This window comes from Thermobia domestica, chromosome 13 (genome assembly GCF_964235325.1).
Source record: "Thermobia domestica chromosome 13, izTheDome1.hap1.1, whole genome shotgun sequence".
Classification (NCBI taxonomy): domain Eukaryota; kingdom Metazoa; phylum Arthropoda; class Insecta; order Zygentoma; family Lepismatidae; genus Thermobia; species Thermobia domestica.
The window spans coordinates 92755260-92767987 of NC_137466.1; the positions used below are offsets into that span (position 1 = coordinate 92755260).

Below are 12728 nucleotides of genomic sequence, written 5' to 3' on the forward strand. Positions count from 1 at the left end.
ACTTCGGTGGTTGCATATATATTAATAATGATGATTACAAAATAATTTAGTTTAAATTCTTCGTTTATGCTAACACCCTGAACAATCACATTGCCGATAGATAGCAAAGCCTTAAGCCAAATTGCAAAATATTAAATAAGTATTCTTAAAAGAACATAACACTTTATTTCAAGTAAATTTATGCCTCAATGTTCCGGAGCACGCTTATGTGTAAACAATGTGGTTTTATTTCTTACTCTCAAGAAGGATCACGCAAAAAGTTTTCAGAATTCACATCGTAAAACAACAGAAATTTCAACCTAGAAGTACTCATAACCATATATCTGACCAATATGTCCCTGCTCGAACAAATCAGTGGATATTCTGACAAAGTCGACGATTTCGGAAATCGTGAGACAACGTTAGTAATGCAGTTACCACGGACCTGGGTAGAGAACTAGATTTTACGATTAGTTTCGAGAATTCCTCAATTGTAAGTAAGGTCTTTCTGATAAACTCAGAAGTCGAAGGCCTGTAACTCTCGGAAAGTTACTGTTGTGAAAGAAACTAATAATAAAAAATCGAAATCAAGATTTGGAAATTGAATATAATAGTGCATGAACATTTAAACATTTAACATTCCGTTGTATGCCAGAGCTATGGACAAAAATGAAAAACAAACAAGAATTGGTTGGTGCATTAGCTCGGATAGCCTGCTGAAGGGGACATTAATCCTCCAAATTAACCAATCAACTTAAAGTTCCGTAAAATTAAAACAATCATAAATTTATATTGTAAATTTTTTCGGCGTGATAGGGTTACCAACTTTGAAAAATAAAATTACCGGCACCTGCTCATAATCCATGAAATAGATGGAAAAATAACTCTGTTTTAATCTTGAAATATATAGTTGATCTGTTCAAAATCCGGTCAGTTGGTAACACTAGCTGTAACCTTACCACCAATATACAGAAAATATAAACTCTATATATATATATATAGATAGATAGATATAGATATAGATATAGATATAGATATAGATATTGTTGTTTACTTCTGTTTTCAAAAGAAGTGTTAAGCTTTATGTTTTAGAAAAATAACAAAAGTGCTTTTTTGTAGCATTTTACACTAAAACACATGTTATACATTAAAGCAAAGTCGATACCATAAATGGCCAGGTAAAAGAGAATAGAAATAGAAACATACTTACCTTAACCTTCCTTTATACAGAATTTGAGGCCATCTGTGCACATAAAAAGTATTATAGACTGAATACATTGATACATTATTATAATTCTTAAAAAAATAGGTGCAACCAAATAGATAGAATTTAATTACATCTCAATGTTAAACTATATCTTTAGTAATGATTTTTTTAAACTCTTTACATTACATATTCTTTCCTTATTTCCCAGAAATTACGAAAAAATCACACACACACACAAAAACTATAATATACAAGTTTATGCTCAAGCTTTGGTGTAAAATGTTCTTCTGTAAGAAAACGTAAGATAAAAATATTACTTTCATTTATTCTCCAAAACACCTTCTACATTTGAATTAAGAGGATAGTTTACCTGAACTGGTGTTAACACAAGTATGTTCAAACGTAGGACCTCCTATTGGTTATTGAAACAATAGTAAAGAAAGGAAGAATTCAATTAAATATTACCTTTTCATTTCAAATTTTATGAAATTACTGTATTTACCTTATACAGTACATATTTTACGAAGTAGAAATTGTGATTACAACTACAATATCATTAACATTCCAGTGAATCTGATGTTTGCTACTGTATTTCGTGACACTCCCTGTAATGTTAAGTTTCCCATTTCATGTGGCAAGGTTTGTAAAGCACAATTATAACAAACGTCTGGTGTTTCAATGTTTAAAAGTATTGTTGTAAGCGTTGATTGCTATAAACATGCATCAGCGCAAGGTCTCCAGATCAAGCTCAAAACGTATATTTATTATTGACATCGTTCACAAAAGAGATGTTATTGGTCGATTTTTGGAGTTTACAATGTCTTTTAATTTTCATGCACTCACAATGTTATTTTCTATAACCCTTGACAAAAATGTAGGGTTACCAGACGTCCTCTTCTATCTTTTCTTGGGCCCTAAAAATTGTCCGAATACGTTATCAAAAGAAAACTAGGATTTTTTTTGGCAAGTATAGACAACTGCTTCAACTTGAAGATTCGTAATATAGGATTGCTAATATTAACACTGTTGCAATATTCAATTTGCAAGGGAATATATCCAGCTATATGCGCGAAAGAAAGAATCTTGAAGATTTTCGTAATTGTTTGTAAAAGATTAGTTGTAAAAATTATACTGTCCCGCTTGGGAATTAAAACACTTAACGAATAATATAAATATTTTTGAGAAATCTAAAAAAAATTGGCAATTTTTTGTCTAAGAGTCGGTCATATGGTAATTCCTACAAACGAGTTTCCTCAGAGTTAAAACTGCGTTCTCTGTAAAAAGTAACGTTATCTAGCCACACTTACAAAGTAAACAACGTAATCGTTATTTGGTTAGATATTGGGATTATTTTTTATATTATCAAGCAACCATTGTGCAACGGAAAAACACGAAATCGTACCACGAATAAATTAAGTTCAATAAACTACGTAGCTGATAGTTGATTATTACATATTAAGGAAACACTTGTTTTTAGCAGGGTCAAAGTAGTGCAACTGAAACAAATCAACTAGAGCATGTTTTTCTTCGTCCAAGAAACCGTTATAACTTGCAGCAAGGTCGGACACTTGTATATGATGATGATGATGTTAGACACACTTCACAATAACTAACCATTATGACAACACAAATTTTTCAAACATTTGTACAGTACAACCTTCACAAACAATAAATTCAAAACAGTTTTCTTTTCATGCAATATTAATATAAAACACTTTCTCATAATATACCGGTGCATAACAAACATACTACTAATATTGCACCTTTCCGTTTTGCAATTTGCAACAGGACACTGGGAATGTTACATAACATTATCCCACAATGTTTTTCTTTTTCTCCAATATATGAAAAGGGTTGAGAATATGTGTTGAATAACATTGGATTCCCACATTCCAAAACCTTACTGTACAGTAATTTCAATTTCTTTTTTTGTTTCAGTAGTGTTGTGGTTTTGAATTCCTGTTTGGTCGGTATAGTAATATTGGCGTGTAACAACAGCATACAATAATAACATAGAACCAACAAACGAGTTTTATGAAAAGTGAATATTATGGAAAGTGATCACCCGTTTTTTTCCTTTCTTTCTTTCCAAACCAAATTACCCTAAATTGGAAGTATTTTGCGTTTGACCCTCGTTGTTGTTGTTAATAGTGGTAAAAATGAAGTGCACTTTTTTTCCTGTTTCTCCCCACGAAAGGTCAAGATAACGTACAACAATTGATTGTTGTTGGTAAGAAGAATAAGAAATTGTTTGGTAATTGCATGGGTACGTCATGTTCGTTCAAGTTTACTTTTTCAGGAATGCCGGTACCTAAACCTATGTCAAAACTACTGTTGTTTTTGAGATGATCCGTATTACTGAATTACACACGTGTACGCTGCATAAAGAATAGAAGGAAATAACTGATTCTTGAAAGCAAGTACTACTACGTGATTCAAACTACCTATGTATACTGCAAAGAAAAAAAATAGTGAGAAGGTTGATATATTCATCTTAACGTTGTTATTAAGACAGTACCCGAGGGGAGATAGTGGTTTAGAGCTTCCTGAAATACTCACGTGTATGCAGTGATTGTGGGTTATTTGTCCTTATAGGCTCTCTAACGAGAATTCTTGATCTAAGGATGTATGAGAATAAAACAAAAGAAGTTACAAGTCTTTGTTGATTTGGAGTCTAGGAGTCCAACCACATGAGCTCTCGCCAGGATACGAGCTCAGTTCTTCCGCAGGGAATGTGCGAACGTTACCCATTAGATCACATAAAGCGCTTACCTCTTCTGCAAGGGAACTTTGGTTCAATCCCAGACTGTAAGCATCTAGTGGAGAACATCGCGTCCATGGGTTTTTTCGAGGTTCTTCCATTTCCTCCCACATTGTCACCTCACCAATTCTTTCCTATTTATTCTCTTGTATTAATCATCCCTTATTTTAGCGTACAGAAAACTTGGGACGTAAAACAAAAATTTAATAGGTGTCGCGGTGGTTCACTGGTAGAGTGTTCACTTCCCCAGCCCTGATTCGATCCCAGCCTACACCAAGTTGGCTTTGTAGCGGACAAACATCGTGTTACGTGGATTTTCTCGGAATTCTCTCGTTTCCTTCCACTTTTTCTTTACATCATCATAATTCATCCCTTAAGACTCGGTGCATAATTCTGGGACATTAAACTAAACTTAAAAATATAAATTTAATTTCCTTTCCTTTAGCCACAATTAAATCAAATATACGTAACGGAAGAGTGATCAAAATATTTCTTATAAGCACGAGTTATCCAATTGGACAATGAACTGAATGTGAAATGATGTGAGAGGAGTGAAATTATTATTTTGTATCACATGTAAATAAAAACTCTTCGATTTTTGAATAGAAGGGTAAATAATTGAATAAATAAAAATGTAGAGGAAGTGCACTATGAATTTAGGAAGAGAAAAGACATTGCAGATGCAGATTTTGGTTTCTTTCGAGCAATTTATTATGATACGTTGTTGGAGAAAGCTTTAGCATTGATATATTTTGATGAGAGTACTATAATAAAAACGCTGAAATGAAAATAGAAGGATCGGAGATTCACAAGAAAATCATATGTATAAGCTAAATAATAATAATAGAAACAGGAATAACAGAACACAGGAAAGGGTGAATTGCATTTTCCCATCATTATTCGGTAGACAGAAGTAATGAGAAAAATTTTAGCTAGGGAAGATCATGTTTCAATAGAAGGTGGGAAGTATAATTGCATTTGCTTTGCGGATGATGTGGCTCTTGTTGAAGAATCTGAATCGAAAATTAATAAGATGTTGGAAAACGTTGAGGAAAAGTTTTGAAGAATAGGGATTAAATACTGTGGAACGAAAAGTATTAGCGATTATAACAGAAGGGAACTCTGTCAACTTTAGAAGACAGAAAAAAGGAGAATAAGTTACTGATTTTTAGTATCTAGATATAGAGAAGAACTAAAATGTGAATGGAAATGGTGAAAGCAAGAATAGAAATGATCGAAAGAAGTCTTTAGGAAAAAAAAGCATGCTTTCGAGTTGTTGAATAAAGTATTAAGAAAAATACTCATGAAATGTTTATTATAAAGAGAGATATACTGAATAGAGCAGAAACTCAGACATTATGAAAAACGACCAACAGCCTTTGAAGCATTGGTAAGAAGAAGAATGGAGAAAATTGGCCGGGTAGAACAAGAGGCCAACGAAAAATTGTTAGAAGTGGTACAAAAATATTGGAAATAAAAGCAGGAAACAAATCTGATTACGATAAATGGAAGAAATTACATCCAAGGACGTGAGGGAAAAATGATAGAAGAAAAATTATAGAAAATGGAAGAGGACTACATTGATAGGACTATTAAAGAGAACATCTGATATGACAAGGTCATGCTTCATGAAGTCTCAATTTATGGCAAATGAGTTGTCAGTGATGACAAAATATTCTGACCATTCCTTGGTATTTATATTACGAAAAATGGAAGAGTTTAATTTCGTTACTGTGCTAAATTCATTATACTGTATATACTACTGATGTTTGTGGTAAATCTGACAATCTGAGAATACTAATTCTTAGCACTGTACTTTCTATAAGTTCCCTTTCAGTATACGAGAATATACCTAAAAGAAACAGGACTTCTAAAAATGAAGTCTTTAAGTTTTACGTCCAACGGTTATGCCGGCTAGGCTAAAGGAGACAATAATGATGAAAAATAAATGAAATGTTGAAATGAAGAAAGTGGGAGGAAAGGAAGAACCCCGAGAAAAACCACGCACACGGTGTTTGTCCACTACAAAGCTCACTGGCGCGAGCTGGGATCGAACCAAGGATCCCATGCACTAGAGGTGAACGCTCTACAACTGAGCCACCGCGGCCCCAAACCGGACTTTTGTTCTAAAGAAAATTTATAAACTTTTTTTTAAAAATAATTCTTTCATTCTCCTTCAAAGTACTTTCCATTAGATGCGATGCACTTTTCCAGTTTTCTTTCCCATTGTTTGAAGCATCTCTTACATTCTTTTACTCTCTCGGGAACAGGAAAAGTTGCACGGGGCTAGGTCTGGAGAATATTAATGGTAGGAACGATAGCTCACCCCTCAGACCCCAAATAGCGGTTCATAGACAAGGCCGTGTGTGTTGCCATGGTGAAGGAACTAGCCACCTGATCTCCAAAGTATCGGGTGCTTCCTCCGCGCATCCTTACGCAAACGTATCAAACTTTCCAAATAAAAGTGCTGATTAACAGTCTCACCAGGAGGGACAAATTCCCGGTGCACAATTCCACGAACATGAAAGAAAAAGAAACCAATGATAATTCCCTTAGTATTCGATCACAATTGTCTTGCTTTCTTTGGGTGGGGGAAGTTGGGGGTCTTTCACTGGCTACACCCTTGCTTGGTTTCGGGGTCATGTCCGTAACACTAACTTTCATCAACTGTAATGAACTTGTTCAAAAAGTTTGGGTCACTTTCAATTTTTTCAAGTCCTGGCTCAAATTCAGACTAACGATTTTTAAAAAATGATCCTGTGTGAGCAGGTGAGGAACAAACTTAGCGACAACACGTCTCATTTGCAAATCCTCAGTCAAAATCCGCTGGCACGAGCTTCTGCTCACTCCTGTCTGTTCTAAAGCTTCATGGATCGTGAAATGACGATATTCATTGATATTTTTTGGCGGATTTTAAAAATGTTTTCGTCGTTTCGAAATGATGAGGGCGCCACGTTTAAAGCACCTAAACCACTCGAAAACTTATGTGGTACTCATAACATCCTTCTTAAAAGCACGTTGAAGCATTTGGTAAGCTTCCGTTGTCGATTTTTCAAGCATGAAGCAAAATTGCAGCTCCTTGTTCCTTTAAATATGCTATAACGATTTCGTACGCGGCAAACGAGAACAGTTGATAAATACAATACTAAGATTAAAGGTTACTTTCCTACGCTGACGCTGTTTGCCTAACTGATTTAGGAAGGTCTCTATTAAGTCCACCTAGCGTGAGAACTCTCTACTAAGTCTAGGAACGGCCGCGCGCTTTCAATTCAGTTTCTTGTGAGTCCTCCATCGTATATGATAAATGTTATATTTTATTCTTATGTAACAGATTATCTTTAGAAAATTGAATACATTAAAAGAAATTAAGAGAATTGCATCGTACATATGTATATTCTAAACTCCCCACACGAGAGATGATCCTCAAACACTGATGTTTAATAAATATGGATTGCTTCATTCAAGAAGGACTGGACGATTTCAGTAGCTATTTCAACGACACGTAACTGATGACTGGCTCTGATGATTCAAAATTTCTTCATAATTACTCTGTCCGTAGTTGGGAAACAGATAATTCAACTTCCAGCTGAGAAACACATTGAGTTTACTATACTGTATAGTGTATAATAAGCATTAGTAATGTAATGGCTGCATCAACATTTGAAAAAATACGTTTAACATAGTTTAGACAGAGGACTATTTCTTATTTGTTGAATGGACATTCCAAACGATAACTTGATCAACTGCACATTTGATAAGCAACATAGGAGTTTCTTGTCAGATTGTCTACAAGGATAAGGTTTATATCCTTGTTAAAATAGGTCATTTGTAGGTAGTTCATTGAACCCTTGAACCCAAAACAGTAGATATAAAGTTCGCTAATTCTAGACGAGGTATTCGAGGATTAATTTACTCAATATTGTACCTATTTTTTAATTTTTATTTAAGTTTTAAGTTTTTGATTGAGATTTTATTAGCATTCAACTATCAAAATAAATGAGAGGACAACTTATGTAAAGAAAAAAAATGTCCATTAGGTTTCCTTCCAAATATTCTCTTTCTACGATTCGAAAAGCACGATCGACGTAAAAGCTAGCTATTCTTTTAAGAAATGTTCGTTGTACAGTTATTTTTTTATTTTGTTTTTATTTCTCTCGATGTATATTGCTCTACTCTTGTTAATAAAAAGTAATCATAAGGAATTTAGGTTTGTAGTAATTACAAACCTTACTTTTTCTGATGATATATATTTGATATGCAAACTTCGAGGATGATGCATGATTTTTTGTATTGTTGTATGTATGGAACATACAGAATTCTTCAATGGTTACTTTATTTAATTTTAGTGCCGTCTTCCTAGCTTATACCATACGCGTCTACATGTAGTTCGGCAGAAGGTCTTTTCAGAATCCTCATCTTATATATATATATATATATATATATATTCAAGCCTGTTGTTTTCGTAACCACATTGACTTTGCCAAGAACATTCTGTCGTTGTCTTGTTATTGACATATTTCAAGAAAATAGTGCTACGAATCTATTATTATCTAAGTAAAAATTAATCAACAAACCTGAGTTTATTATATTATTACGTTTGACTTTTCACTTGAAGTTAGGTAAATTCTTACCAAACTGATCAGATTACGATGCAACTAGACATTACAAGCCAACTACTGCTTAAAAACTACATACATCACAGAATTATACGTGACGAGGAAAATGAAAAATTATATAACCGGTACCTAAACTTACAATGACAAAATTTTAACAGGGTTATTCAATTCAAGCTAAAATTTGAAAGAATATACAATGTAGATTTAATCATTAAATTCATACAAATAAATCCCTTGTAATTTAGATTTTTGCGTGCACACCAAATGACACAGGACTATTTGAAGTGCTGAGATAAAACCTAGAGGTTTCTCCGAATGTCATAAACAAAACATACAACACTGAAGATTACCATTATACATGATCAGATCCAATTGTGTTCAAAGTTTTGAACTTTTTATTTGAATTAACTTTCAGGTTTGACCAATCTTAAAGAAATGGAAATGGCAAGAAAACCAACTTTTTGTACTTACTAAATTACAGATTTAAAAAGAACAAGAACACTTACCAACTCCTTTGTCGGCAGTGGGAGCTGCTAGTGGTTTCAAAGTGGTAGTTGTAGTCGTCGTTGGTGGCGGCGTTGTTGTAGTTGTAGTTGTAGTTGTGGTGGTGGTTGTAGAAGTAGTTGTTGATGTAGTAGTTGAAGTGGTACTGGTAGTAGATGTCGTAGTAGAAGACGTGGTTGTTCTCTTCGTTGGCCTGAACGGAGGCCTTGGGCGAATGGAACTTAACGAAGGCCACTTCGTAGGTGGCCGAGGACGAGTAACAAAGGGAGGTTGAGTTGTCGACAACCAACCATTAGTTTGGGGTTTTTTGGTTGACGACGACCAAATATTCACAGGTCTAGTAGTGGTTGGGCGTGAAGACCACACCCCGACTAGCGTAGTGTCTGCAGGCAATGCTCCAGCCAAAGGAGTCAAATTCACAGCGGGAGTTACCGTTGTAGGCAACCCCCAAGTATTCACTGGAGTCCTTGATGTTGTGATTGAAAACCAACTACTGGAGGAAGATGATAACAAAGAAGAAGATGATAAAGGTCTTTTGGTTGTAACTGTTGTCGACGATAACCAACTAACGGACGGTTTCTTAGTGGTTGTACTGTTCGTCGACAACCAATTTGTAGACGGGCGTTTTGTAGTAGTTGTTGAATACCACGGTCTTTTAGTTGTAGAATACCACGGTCTTTTACTAGTATTCCAACTGCTCACTGGTTTTTTGGTTGTATAATAAGGTCTTTTAGTTGTGGTAGTCCATCGTGTAGATGTGGTGAAACTTGAAGACCACGGTCGATGTGTACTAGTGGTATACCAACTAGGCCTTGAGGATGTTGTAGTCCTTGTGGTGGTAGTTCTTGGTGAAGGAGTGGTGGTTGTGGTGGTGGTGGTTGGTGCTGGAGGACGGATGGTTAAAGGTCGAGTGGTGACGGCGATTGGCAAAACAGCTGATTGCACTATTCCACTTTCGGGAGGAGTGAACAAGATGGTTGGTTCTTGAATGGTGTCATTGACCACGTTTTCCTTCTGGTCGTGTGCACAACAACTACCAAACATAAAACCGTCAACACAAACGCCAACGTGTCGACCCTCCGTTTTTATACACTCAAACACAAACATGCATGTTCCTTCCTCTCCCTTGACCCAGCATGGTTTTGGGTTGATTTTGTAGCCTAGAATTAGAAGAGAAATAAATAAAATTAGTTTATAATTTTAAAAAGTAAAAAAGAAACAATTATTTCTTTCATACTTATTATATTTTTCTTAAAAAATACATTTGTGTAAGCATGAATACATGTAAGTTATAAACGTACCAGGTTTCTATGGTGTTTGTGCTTGAATATGTAACAATGAATAGTGGTTGACAGTACATGATACGTTACATTTTCAACTACGTACATAAACTGCAGCATTTCGACAATAAGTTACGAATTCTTATATGATATCAGTGTTCCAGATAGTAAGAGTAAACTCAACATCGTCTTGTGTGCAATCCTAGTTGTCAAATTACGCTATTAAATATCTTTTTAATAATATATTTTTTAAATGTAGGACTAATATAAGGATATAATCTAGTGATAATCTGGTGATAATCTAATTTGGATAATTTCGTCACTAGTGTATTCTCCGAGTTATGTAAAGTAGTTATTCTCAGGGGTTCTCTCTCAGTCACTAAATGCCTCCAATAGCTTTTTGACTTAATAATATTAACGCCTGTACATCACATGGGACCTTCACAAACTATAACGTATATTAATACTGAAAGGAAAGGAAAAAAGTCATCAGCGTAAGTGTTAACTCTTGATGTTACACTATTTGACCGGTGCTACTATAGAGTACCAATAGTCACAGATATACAGGATAATATATTGGAACCACCATTAAGAAATTTTCCTTGCTATTCGTAATTGTAGTCATTAGAATGCAATACATTCAAAGTATGTTAATTGTTTCTGTCCTATGAACTTTAAAATAAAAAAAAGTGTCTTCGCCGTTGATGTACTTTATACGAATAGGCTATATTTGATTGGCATCTTTGATAGTTAAATAAACGAGGTAGTAAAAATTTTCAAAATAGAGCATTTGTTATGTAAACTACTGTATGAGCAACGTATATGTACACCTGCAAAAAACATATTTCTATGTCATTTTATCTTGATATACTGCATATAAAAGAGAATAGTACTAAAGTGTGTCTATCAAGTAAGAAATATCGAAGGTTTCTTAGATTTTCCTTTCTTTTCAATTTAAAGATAAAACGATATTACGACAGAGTTTTAAACATGTTTTATCAAGGCTCTAATGCAGAGAACATAGATTTGATTGCTTTATTAGTAGGATTTTCATATTATTAAAACTATCTTCTATAATGAAAAAGGGCGTTATATGTCACACTTATCAAGAAAATGTCTGAAATGTTCGAAATTTGTTTTTGAACACCGTAAATTAGCACTATGTTCAAAAATAGAGTATCTTATGTCAGAGTGTATAGCAAATAGAGTGTATACCAAAAATAAAGTATTTTACGAGTCCTCAAGTTAAGGAAGTGAAACACGGCATACAAATTTTCATTTTAGAAATAAGTGACAACGTGACTCAGTATTTTAAAAATTTTTACTTCTAAGTGAGAATGAGGAGCAATTACTACAATATTTTAATTTTCGATGTGATATTCATAAAAATGTCCAATGTGAAGGAACAATTGAGTCGCTTGAAATGAATCTTTGGACATAATTGGCATTTGGGTCGAGCTGGGCTTTTATTGTTTCGCTTTGATCCCCTCGTTGATCCCAATGGAGTGAAGAGATGCAAATACACCTTACAAATGTATTCGTTAAACCTCATTTATTCCGTGCGAAGAATGAGCATTTCCATTAGTTGTATATAGAAATTTATTTTGAAATTTTCTAGAGGCCACGAATATTATTGATTAATAAAAAAAAACAGTAAAAAAAATAATGTGAGTTTTGATCATCATCGACACTAAAAGCATATTATGTGGAAAATATTTCCTTTCATCCACATGGTTTACCATATGACAATCGCAAGTTTTACGCGTTGTTCTATTGTCAGAGTCGCCCTATCCTGTGTGTATATATATATTTTTAAGCCACCAATGCAAGGAAACTGGTTTGGTTACAATTCAAAACATATTGCCCCACACGATGCTAAAGCACAACTCATTTAGGAAATAAAGAAGAAAAAAAGAAGCAATATATTTAAATTGACAGTTCATAACATGCATAGTTATAACCTCACAGACGAGAGTTATACTATTTGTTGTTGTCTGTTACAAAAAGTAATTTTTTAATAGGCGACACAAAGGTAATAAGATGAGACTTCCGGCTAGACATACCTGAAGTGTAAATAATGGCCTTTTTATTCTGTTTTTATCGTGCGTAGTATTAGTCTGTTTAGAAATGCAAAGGAAAGTTTTTTAATGTTTCTTGAACATAATTCGCTTTTTCATATTTGCTTTCATTTATTGTTGTTGTTTCCAGCTCTTTCTTCCAACCAAGATAAGTTTGTTTTTGTTTGGATTTCACGGCTGCTAGCTTCAAACAGCATGTTTGGTGATTTCTTTCTTTTCTTGTTTGCTTCTTTGCTCTTGCACCCCTCTTCCTTCCCCCCTCTTGAATGTTGTCACCGTTACACATAGGTATGGTGGATAATT

At 34.3% G+C, this 12728-nt stretch overlaps 1 protein-coding gene across 5 annotated transcripts in view; it reads right to left on the reverse strand.

Annotated features, from left to right (window-relative positions):
* Positions 1-12728, reverse strand: part of Sb (serine proteinase stubble) — a 370416-nt gene that overhangs the window by 34922 nt on the left and 322766 nt on the right. For all 5 annotated transcript variants that reach the window (XM_081736096.1, XM_081736095.1, XM_081736098.1 and 2 more), the window contains one exon: positions 9070-10227. In XM_081736096.1, coding sequence (XP_081592222.1) covers positions 9070-10227 — 1158 coding nt within the window. The remainder of the gene's footprint in view (positions 1-9069; positions 10228-12728) is intronic.